At 38.9% G+C, this 12,102-nt stretch overlaps 1 protein-coding gene across 1 annotated transcript; it reads left to right on the forward strand.

The window, feature by feature from the left end:
• The first annotated feature begins 7,146 nt into the window (after nt 1-7,146).
• Nucleotides 7,147-10,088, forward strand: pou3f2b (POU class 3 homeobox 2b). Its single transcript, XM_017038022.2, has one exon. It carries the CDS (start codon nt 7,463-7,465, stop codon nt 8,606-8,608), a length of 1,146 nt encoding a protein of 381 aa, XP_016893511.1. The 5' UTR covers nt 7,147-7,462; the 3' UTR covers nt 8,609-10,088.
• Nucleotides 10,089-12,102: the final 2,014 nt, after the last annotated feature.

The raw sequence follows: 12,102 nt of genomic DNA on the forward strand, positions 1-12,102 counted from the left end.
CCCCACACCCCCCCCCCCCCCCCCCCCCCCCTCATCTGTCGTCACACACTCACTATATACACCCTGTCAATCTCCCCCTCGCTCTCTTTGATGCTCACAGCAATTACGGTAAAGATGAAAGATGCGGGAAGGAACTCTTTATGTAGGACTCAAGCGAGGACTTTTGAAATCTAAGCATCTACTCTGAAATAAAAACAACTCTCCGTCTGTAATAAATGATCTGATGAAAAAATGGTGAAAGACTTCTGTGGAGTCTGTAGTCTATGTGCAAATTACCATTGCTTTAACAGGAAAGTCATGAAAAATTCAGTATTTCTGATAATAAACTGAAGGACAACGGCGGAATTTGTTTTTGCTTCTGAAAATAAGAGCCAAAAAAAGTCAAAGATGCTGCAGGTTGTAGCTACAGAGCAGAGACTTATCCATTTAGTCGTGATTGTTCCCTGAAGATGTGAGTGTAATAAAACAGTAATGGTCCAAAAGGGATGTTTTGTGTCTTTACAGCATTAAATGCTCAAGTTGTTGAGGTCTCGTTGTACTTTGTTTACATCTTTTATCATAGTCCTATACAGTAGAATTGTACACTGGAAATGGAAGTTTAAACATTTTATCCACATTTGCAGGTTCATGCTTCATAAAATAGGAACATTCCCCTTTCTTTTCCATGTAGACTCTTACTTGAGTCTGAGCTTTTGGAAGCATTCGACACCGATTGATAGTCTGCCAATGGAACATGATCTTAGATTAAATCAGATTAGATTAGATCTTAGATTTTAATTTGGCCACAAGCAGAACATAGCATTTTGACCTATCCGCAGCAAGAATGTAAAAAACGTGTAAAAAACATTAATAAATATCTGGTGTAATTGAGACTACAGTACAGTATAATCCTTTACAAGTGTATAAAGAGCGTTAGACCTCATTTTCATTTTGCATGTGACTTTTAAACATTTAGTGTGGGCCAAAAAAAGATGTAATTCTCCATGTAACATCCAGGTGGTATTATGGGCATTATCACAAAATGTAATATAAAATATTGATTAATTTTCACATCTTTGCATTTAAAAGTATAATAGAATGTAAGCAAATCGGTACAATAAGGGAAAAGTGCTAAATGTTCTTGATTTTGACTACATGTTTGAGTGATGGAGTTCAATAAAAAGGTGTTTGTTTTCCTTGTAAATAAACAGGCAGAGGTTTAAACGGTCAGTCGAAGTGTATTTGAAGTTGAGCAAAAAGGAGAAAAGGTAGCAAAAAGGGGGTGCAATCTTAGAGTGGCACTGATCAGAACCAATAAAACATTTTGAATAGAAAAGTAGTTGGGGGGGGGGGGGGCAGGGGTAAAAAAGGGGCTAAATCCAGAAGGAGCTAAATCCAGCACTGTATCTCCTCCAACTCAATGTTCAGTTATGATCCACCCCTTGAGATGTTAAAGAACTCATAATGTTGCCTCCATCAGCTTTAAGCTTTCTGTCTGGCCTTAGATCAAAAGTCTGAACATGCAAACCTCTGCAAATCCTCGGTCAGACGTCCAAACCCAGAATAACCAATTAACACATTTGTCCACTAGGTGAAGTATTTTCAGAGTAAATGACAGATTAACAGATGATCTGAACACATGCTTCATAACTGTCAATGCCCAGTGGTTTCGGCCCATTGCTCTAAATGTGATTATATATGGACTACATTTCTATTCTTGATGGTTGAAACCACTACAGCAGACAGCAGACAGTTCTTTAAATGGGTCACACACGGAGACAAAATCCCAGGGTGGATTCAACTGTCCTTGTCTTTAAATGGGACTCAGTGGTCTATGTGTGTGTGTGAGTGTGTGAGTGCAAGTGTGTGGGGGAGGACCAGTCAATGATTTTAAAAACATATCGTATTTAACCATCCGCTCCTTTGATTTTCTTCATTACATGAGCCGTGTCTTAATAAAATCTAATTATTTCCGCTCGCAGGACGCTTTCTGTTGAGAAATTGGCAGAGGGATGTGAGCTGATGTATGGGGAGACAGTCGCCTAATTAGAGCGTTAGAAATTGAATCTTTACAGCACATGGGTCATATAATTATCCCACTGTTAATTTAACGCTTACCTTCTCTGCTGTTCATTTTTATTCCCTTAAATGTAGTTTGGCAGCAGCCCTCTGTGCTCAGCTCTGGGGGGGGGGGGGGTTTTGGGGTTTTTTTGTTTTTTTAACAGGACAAGAGATGGTGATGTGGCCCCTGACTCTGGCCCCTTCTGAGCCACAGAATAACTGAGGACCCCAAAGTCCAAATAACAAGGCTGGCATCATTTATGCATTGTTAAGCCATGTAATTGAAACGAGCCATAGTTTGCATATTACACCATTAAAATAATGTGCTTTGCGTTTCTCCCAACACGACTATTTAAGCCTGTGTGGCGATGTGGTAATTCCTTGAATTACCACCTAATTACCACAATGTTCTTTTGATTTGGCCGATTTCAATGTTACGCCACAATAATGTTCAGTATTACCAGGATGAATTACTGAGCCGTGCCTGGAAACTTTTCCTCTTATGACTAAAATCCGGGCTCCTCCGTGTGCTGCCAGTGCAGCTGGAGTCACATCCATAAAGGATTATTAGTCTCTGAAATGAGACCCATTAAAGGCCCAATCAGTGATACTTAATGGAAGAGCAGGAGTCTTACGTGGAAAATGGATGTTTTGCCTGATTCTTTGGGTTTCAATGGTTTATTATAACTATACCAGTTATCATTAACACAAACAGACTAAGTAAAATAATTTACGACTAATGTTGTTTACTGTTTCTCCTCATGATGAAGAACTTTCTTCAACATTACAAATCACATTGTAGTCTTCTTTTACTGAAATTGTTTTTTTTTTTGGGGGGGTGGGTGGGTTGTGGTCCTCTTAGTTAGGGCTGCGATCAGTGTATTAATCAGCAACAAACTGGATTTCAAATTTGACAAGCAATTATGAAAGTCTCCACATCAGTTTGGGTGAGTTTTGTGATATGTTCTCATTTCTTTACTCATCTGTGGGAGTCATGTGAACATGTTTAGTTTGTATGGACGATGTCTTTAGGGCCAAAAACAAGATAAGATGATAAAATAAAAAATGTGTAGGTCAGTCACTTATTTGTTCTCTACCAAGAGGCAACTCATTTTTCTGACTAACTTCATTTTATTTGTAATAAAATAAATTATATATTTTTTTTTAAATGCAATACAAAATTGCAAAACAAGTGAAACAAGAGACTACTTAATAAGAATGTTAATTGTTCAGTGGTCGTTGAGACTGGAAATAATAAAGAACTTCTGCCAACGGCCTGGTTAAAATGGTCAAAACCATGAAAGGTTTGTGGCTCAACAGAAAGACTTGTCATCAGCTCCAGTTACTAATATTGGTTAAAAAGGTTCTGGTAAAATGTATTGCTGTCATGTAGACTGAGAACAGAGCATGATGTTGACAGTCAGTGACCTACAGCTGTTTAGGGAAGTAATGCTTTAGGAACTGCCATGCCAAGACATTGGTCTTGGACACAAGGGTTCAGGGATACAGTACTTGAGTGGATCAGTGTGACTTTACACAGCATATACACAAACTACACTACTTTAGATTCTATCATGTAAAGAAGATTGAATCAGGTTAGTGCAAAAATTGGCATTAAGTTCTAATGCTCTGAGCCTACCCTGGACACTTCAGTCAAAGCCTTGTCTTTTTCCCAGGAACAATATATATAACTATATAATCCTAGTTTGGGATTATCATGAAGAAGAGAATATGAGAACAGTAAACATGGACTGTGGACTAGCTGTTTAATACTTCAAAAATTAAATACTTTTATTTTTATTTTCCAAACTATTAATATCAAAGAAACCTTTCATAGTCATTTTAGCTGAAAAAGTTAAAGCACATTATTGAGGTTTTTTTTTTTTTTTTTTTTTTTGTGGACAAGTACCAGCTTTTCTCCAAATGGTATTTGTGTATTTGAGTTATTAAGTGTCTGCTGAAAGGGTGAATATATCAAAGTGTTTAATATGCAGATTGATGCCATTGACTTAAAGATAATTACATTTAATTCACTGTTAGGCATCAAAAATCATCAGTAAAGGCGGAAACTTTAAACAGGACCTGGAACCAAAACCCAGTGCAGTTAACAGTATGTAAAGCAGAGAATGGAGAACATTTTGTAATTAGCACTTGTCCTTTGTTAGGTGCCACTGTATTGTTCACAGACACATGACATGTGTCCTTGTGTGAACTTTGCTGAATACATTAACATTGCTCAGAATGATTTGTAAAAGCGTTCGCCCTCAGTCTGCAGCCTCCTCACAGTTTTCACACTGTATATATATATATATATATATATATATATATATATATATATATATATATATATATATATATATATATATATATATATAGTCAGTGGAAATATTTATTTAATATTAGTTTTTATCAACTTTTAATTTTATTCATTGGTCCAACTTATTAAAGAAGATTTTTAATTACAGTTCAAGTCATTTGCATACTTAGAAACAATAAAGTGTGAATGTAAAGGAAGTGCCCGCGTTGATTTATACGTTTAATTTGAGACTCATGTGTATTACCTAAATGTAAAAAGTGACTTACTTGCACCGATGCATATGTAATAGGAAATATAAATGCCCACCTAATGTTCCCAATTAAAGCCTTTTTTGTGCAGTGAGAAGGTTGGCATTTGAAAATGTTTGTCATTTTTTTTCCCACACAGTTTGTTTTATCTCAGTGCAGTGAGAGGTGGACAGCTTTGAGGACGGGCGTAATCTCTCTCTCTCATCTTTTTTCCACTTTCTCTGGCCCTTTTTCTCCCTCTCTCAGGGCCTTGTGCTCTTTTACTCCTCCCTCCTTTATCCCTGCAAAGGCTTTGTCCCCGCAGCAGAGAGTCTCTCTCTATAGAGGCCTTTAGATAGTCCAGCCAGGATCGGGGTGGGGGTTGTGTCGTGGGGAGGAGGTTTGTGCAGTGACGTGACCGCCGTTGTTTCATTTACCTCTCCCTATGGCAACCAGCAGTGGTCGACCAGGAATGTCCCCTCTCTGGACAAAGTCCTGGTCCCTGAAGCTGACACTGGGGAGGGGATGGCAGCTGGGAGGGGATAACACCCTAGACCGAGAATCCTGAATCTGCTATACTCTCTGCTTCACTCGAGTCTGTCCTCCCAATACAGAGAGGATGAGCAGATCATAGTTTCTAAATAAAGTATAGAAGTTTTCTTTTTTTCCTCTTCTTCTTTTGCTGATGTAAACATCACAGAAAGTGTTTTTCCGCATCACTCTGTAAATCATTGATAATCAACCTTAAGGTCAGGACCTACCAGAAGATTTCTGGTAGGTTGTCACATGTCACAGAGGAAAATAATAAACTTGAAATAAAAGCCACCTGTGGACCATAACTTATTTTTCTAAATGAATGTGTTGGTCAAAATAAACGTGTGTGTTATGTCATGACTTAAAAAACAAAATAATCTAACAAAAACCGGGACAAAAATATAAATAAATGAAATTCAGTGTTTTAACCTGTTTATCAATTATATTGAAATGTTTAACATTATAAAAACTAAAATTCCCTTTTCATGGCCTAAAGACATATTTACAGTTAAATCTACTTTAAACCAAGAGGAAAACATTAGCAGACGGTTTTAGGTAAAATAAAATAAAACTATATAAATTAAATTATACTTACTTTCTTTTAAAAACAAAATCTGTGTTAGTATATTTTGTTGTTGTTGTTGTTGAAAGCTAACTAAGCAAACAAATCAACTACTAGGTTGGTCTAAAATCACTGTTTACTTGTTATATACTAATAACATTTTCTTTCTATTTTGTGTTTAAGAAAATGACATAAACAGTGCTTGTTGCCCAAGAATAATTTAACTACAGCAGGGTTAACTTTCAGTAGGAGTCAGTGTTGATCCAGGGAGTCGAATCCAAAAGAATGTTGTGCAAATGCAATTATTAAATGAAACCTAAACATAATAGAATTGTAGTGTTTCTGCAAATATTTGTTTTTTTAAATCAAATAGTTGGTGTTTTTTCCTCTGCATGACAAAGATTGTTTTTATTGTCATAAATAATTTCTGGTCATAATTGTTTTACATTTGTTGTGAAGGATCAATTAAATACAATGTTTACTGTTTTCATAGTACTATGAATCACGTGAAACTCAAATGATTTTAATTAACAACACTTTATAATATGAAAAACCTCAATAGATGTATTATTTACGTTGTTATATATGCTTTTATTTATTATTTATTTATGTTTACACTGTCTCTAATGTTGGTGTACTGTACTCTTTCTGTACTTTCTTGTACAAACACAACTATGGCGTTACCTTACAGTCTTACTGGGAAAAGAAGTGTAAATTTAAAATTTACTGTAGAAATCGAGTAGCATTTTAAGTTAAAAAATTGTTGTAAAAATAGATTTTACAAAAAACCTTTTCCCTTACGATAAACGAACAACATGTTTTTTGCATTCAGTTTTACATTAAATTGATTTAGTTATTAACTAAACATAGTTTCTAATTTTATTTTACTTCAATTCCTTTTTATGGGTTTTGAGTTAAGTAAATAAATATTAACGATTTACTAGCAATTCATTAGGGATTAGAATTATCTTTTGAAAAATGCTGGAAAAACAAAAACAAATTTCCGCTTATTTTGTTTGAATTTTTTCACATATGTTTTTCACATATCAGAGGTAAAACTGACGTGTTTGTTCCACAAACACACTCTGCATAAAAACATTATCTCATTAATATGCACTCTCAATTACAAATCCTAATGACACAAACTCTAAATCCACAGGACTGACGGATACACACTGTACTGTACATTTGACAGTTACTGCAGTTCTTCATACTTTTATTTACAACTGACAATAATCACTTTTTGCAATTTTCCTGAATTTTACCCGCTGTTTTAATTTCTCGCATTATAACTGTGTAAATAGTCAACTAATTTTTCAAGAGCTGCCCCCAAAACTCACACTTTGATACACATGTTGTCGTTAGAGAAGACCTGCAGGTTTCCTGGGTTTGGACTCTACCTACAGCCTGATGATGATGATGAAGATGACGACGATGATCAAAGTAAAACTCCTGTATCTTACAGTTGCTCTGCTCATCCGGCTGCTCCGTCTCTCCATGCTGCGCTCGGGCTCTCCGCGTCCACAGGATCCTCATCCCGCACCTCTCCCACAAAGACACTGGTGTTTGTTGATGTTTCTTTGCAGCCAATCGCTGCGCCGTTGCCCTTGGTGACGACGTCCATCATCCTCTCGTGTCCAATCATCGGTGGGAGGCGGAGCAGGGTCCAGGTGCGCCTCAGCGTTCTCCTGGCAGAGCGCCTGGGAGCCGCCTGTGGGCAGGAGAGGATCTGTCAAATGCGAGGTTCATTTAATAAGAGCGACCAGTCCGGCTCCGAGAGTCATGGCGACCGCAGCGTCTAACCACTACAACATCCTCACCTCCAGCGCATCCATCGTGCACTCGGAGCCTGGCAACATGCAGCAAGCCACGGCGTACCGGGACGCGCAGAGCCTGTTGCAGGGCGACTACCCGCTGCAGAGCAACAGCCACACGCTGAGCCACGCGCACCAGTGGATCACGGCGCTGTCCCATGGAGAGGGCGCACCGTGGTCCTCCAGCCCGCTCGGCGCGGAGCAGGACATCAAGCCCGCTGTGCAGGCAGCGCGGGACGAAATGCACAACTCCAGCAGCAACTTACAGCACCAGGCGCGGGCGCAGCACCTTGTGCACCAGACGCACGGGAACCACCACGACAGCCGGGCGTGGAGAACCACAACCGCGGCGCACATACAGACTATGGCGACGACCAACGGCCAGAGCCTTATTTACTCCCAACCGGGCTTTGGCGTCAACGGGCTGATCCCGAGCAGCGCGCACGGCATGCACCACCACAACCTTAGAGACAGCCACGACGAGCACCACAGCCCGCACCTCAGCGACCACGGCCACCCTCAGTCCCAGCATCAGCACCAGCACCGGCCGCAGAGTCACCACGACCACTCGGACGAGGATACGCCGACCTCGGACGACCTGGAACAGTTCGCCAAGCAGTTTAAGCAGAGGAGGATCAAGCTGGGCTTCACGCAGGCGGACGTGGGACTCGCCCTGGGGACCCTGTACGGAAATGTCTTTTCCCAAACCACAATATGCAGGTTTGAGGCCCTGCAGCTCAGCTTCAAAAACATGTGCAAGCTGAAGCCTCTGTTGAACAAGTGGCTGGAAGAGGCGGACTCCACCTCGGGCAGCCCCACCAGCCTAGACAAAATCGCCGCGCAGGGGAGAAAAAGGAAAAAACGGACCTCCATCGAGGTGAGCGTAAAGGGAGCTTTGGAGAGCCATTTTTTGAAGTGCCCTAAGCCGGCAGCGTCGGAAATAATCAACCTGGCGGACAGTCTGCACCTGGAGAAAGAAGTGGTGAGGGTTTGGTTTTGTAACAGGAGACAGAAGGAGAAACGCATGACACCTCCTGGAGGAGCGCTGCCGGGGAGCGAGGATGTGTACGGGGACACGCCGCCGCACCACGGGGTCCAGACCCCGGTCCAGTGAACTCCATTGAGCCTGGACCGCTCCTCCAGGACTTGTTTATCCATTTTTTATTATTTATCCCTAAGGTTATATATAAATCACTGGACTATGAAACAATATAGTGGGTGTTTTATGTATACTAGATTGCAGTGAGTATTTACACAATATCTGCAGTGAATTCCGTGGGAAACAGAGTGAAGGAGAGGACAGGACATTTGTTTTCCCCCCTCTCCTCTTCAAGGAACACAAGCCGAGGATACAAGCCCAGCACTGTGACTACACTCGACGCAGTTTCCAGGTGTAGCCCCCCATCGTGTATTGAAATGACAAAAACAACAAAAGAGAGAGAGAAAGGAGAGGATGGCATGGTGAATGGTTTCCATTTTAAAGCCTAAAAAATAATTAAATCTCCTACATTTTCCTGTGCGTAAAAGGAGGAAAGGCAAGACAGAGGCGTTTTTTAGTTGTTTGTTTACGGTCCATAATGGTGCGTCCAGCAGTGGGTGGATGGATGGTGGGTGGATGGATGGAAGGCGCAGTGGGGGGTCAAAGGAGCTGTGTTAATGGAGTAAACTGGGGGCCAGTGAAGGAAAGTAAAAGGCTGCAGCCCACAGTCCAGTGGAGTCCAGCTGAGGCTGAGCATCGTCCCGAGTCCCATCTGTCAGGCAAGCAGCAGAGAGACGCTGCTGTGAAGCTGCAGGCCATCAGCTCTTATTTATAACTGCGATTAGTATTATTATTGTTATTGTTATTATTATTATTATCATTGCTATTATTATTATTATTACAAAATAACTCCTTAATAAATGGCCTAACTGCAGCTTCGACCTCTGCCCTTGAGCCAAATAATGAAAAACCTTAAAATTCAATGGAAAACTGACAAACGATTAAAAAAAAACCCCAAGAAATTCAAATGTTCCTTTAACCGACTGATTGGATCATATAAATTGCACTTTTTACCCCTCCCACTCCCCCCAAAAAGAATGGGCTACACACGAATGAAATAAATATCTACAGAGATTATATATGTCAGTTAAACTCTCTCAGAACATTTGGGATCCACTTTTGTAAATATTGTATAACTTTTGAAAGTCATGGCTTCATGATCCCCCCCGTTTTTCTTTCTTTTCTCTAACTCGTTATTTTGTCGTTACTTCACTGGGGCACTTTTTTGAATTTGATGTTTTCAAAAGCCAGCATTTTTATTTTCTAAATCTTCTTTTCATTCACAGCCTTCCTGCTGCCTTGTGTTTGTTGTTGCTATTTAACGTTTCTCTCAATGTGATGTCGAAAATGACGCTCGTTTCACGGATTGATTTCCACACGTATTTTTTTCAATTTCAAATAATGTTTCTCTTCCGTATATTTTCAGTCCGCTGTGAAATTACATCAGATTGTGTTTCCCATTATGTAACATTAAATATGCTTTAACGGCTGAACTCAGATGAATTGATAACGTAAACGATGGAGCACAAGTCAGTCGAAAACAAGTCAGTATTATTGGCTTTGAGAAAAAGCGAATAATAATAATAATAATAATAATAATAATAATAATAATAATAATAATAATAATAATAATACAAAGCATAAAATATATATTTGTTATAATAATAATACATTTTACAATGCTCTTTAAATGTATTTAAAATCAATTGGAGATTACATATTATTATTATTATTATTATTATTATTATTATTATTATTATTATTATTATTATTATTATTATTATTATTGGTAGCCGTTCCATTTCAGACATTTTGTCTCTCTGTTCTGCTTTATTGTTACGGGGGAAGAGGAGTTTTTAGTTTCTAATTTTATTTGTATTTCCGGTTTGGTTTGTTTTGGTAATGAGATTGTAATTTATTCTGTTTTATAGGCACAACGAGGGAGATTTTTTATGAAAATGACAGTGTCTGCTTTTTGTAGAAAGGAGTATGGGGACATTTATATTTTTTTTTTATTTTCACCATTATTATTAATATTATTATTCAGCGGGATTGGCACAGCCTGGACCGTCAAAGCTCCATTTTACGCACGGTAGCTGGTTTTATTTTATGCAAAGACATAGATTCATTTTCTTTCTCTCTCTCCCTCTCTCGTGTGGAAATTGCTTTTTCTTCGTTCCTCCAACAGAAACGATTATATGGCACTGAAATGTGTATTTTTTTTCCTCAGTAGCTTTAATAAATAAATTCACCCAAGTCATAATTCACTGGAAATTTAAATTGTTGGACGTGGATGTGTAGCAATTTAGCGCGGTTTTCTGGCTTTGGTTTTTCAATTGCTTGTCATTTATTAGTATTTTATTTTCTATTTTATTTTGGACGGTTTGTGGGGTTGGTCTATGTCAGTCACATTCACTGGATGAACTTGGGTTGGATTTTGCGCAGAGGAAAAGATGCCTGTAGGTGTTTCATCACTTGCCACATGAACAAACGGGACTTGCACATTTTTAAATAATGGGGTTGATATTAAACAGCTTTTTTCCAACGTTGAGGCTTAACTGTCTTTTAAATTTCTCCCCTTCCTCTGCTCCTGCTCCTGTGTCTTCTGCCTAAAAGAAAAAAAAATCTGCCTTTTGCTTCAAGCCCATTCGTCTGCGTGGAATTAATGGTGGAGAGAAAACCAGGCTTGATGAATGGAAGATTATGTGCCAGTGCTGTGTTTTTTTCTGCCCCAGGCTGCATGCCTTTAAATCGACTGCATGGCCTTGGCTGGAGAAAAAAAAACACCTCTTTAATCCAGGGTTAAATTAGAGATTACCAACATGGGGTACAAGGGCTGATGGTGGTCCATGGAGGGGCTTAATGCAGCCCCAATGTGATTTGTTTCTTGTTTTTTTTTGATGAGGTACTGGTTTCACACTTTCTGATGCATATTTACTCATAAATATTTCACACCAATATTTTTGTAGGAGGTCAGACCACGAACAATACTACACCAAAACAACTGAAAAGGGGATAAACGAAAATGTTTATAAACACCATTTAAATTGATTGTTTATGAACTCAATGTGACTGATATTTAATATCAGCTGTTCCTCCTCTCCCATGGTTGATAAATATCCTAGCATTAGTATTTTGTAACAGCTAATTTTGTTGAAATTCACCTTGTGCATGTCCTCTTTGTCAAATCTCAAAGGTCAAATATCTAGAAACTCTGTTTAAAATAGATGCATGCAGATATACACAAGAGCAATTCTGTATTCACAAGAAAGTAGTACCAAGAAAAAATAATAATTTGTAAACTAAAAGTGAAAGACGAAGGTATTGGGGGTGAGAGGATTAGCTTTAAATCAAGACGGATAGATTAGTATAAATTCTGGAACACTTTTTTTTTTTTGCTATGGAAAGATTTCTTTTGGTTGTTTATTTATCAAAACAAGGTGTTATGTCAGGTTTTGTTGCAACATTGTCAGTTGTGCACAGAAACACAGCTCAGCACCATGCTAAACCAGTGATGTAGTTGATTCTGTCATGTGGGAGATTTCTTTTAAATCCACAAACCAATGGCT

Source organism: Cynoglossus semilaevis, chromosome 13, assembly GCF_000523025.1.
Source record: "Cynoglossus semilaevis isolate Cse_v1.0 chromosome 13, Cse_v1.0, whole genome shotgun sequence".
In the NCBI taxonomy this organism is placed as follows: Eukaryota; Metazoa; Chordata; class Actinopteri; order Pleuronectiformes; family Cynoglossidae; genus Cynoglossus; species Cynoglossus semilaevis.

Excerpts from the sequence above, each read along its gene's own strand:
- pou3f2b (XM_017038022.2), top strand. The coding sequence starts at position 7,463 with ATGGCGACCGCAGCGTCTAACCACTACAACATCCTCACCTCCAGCGCA.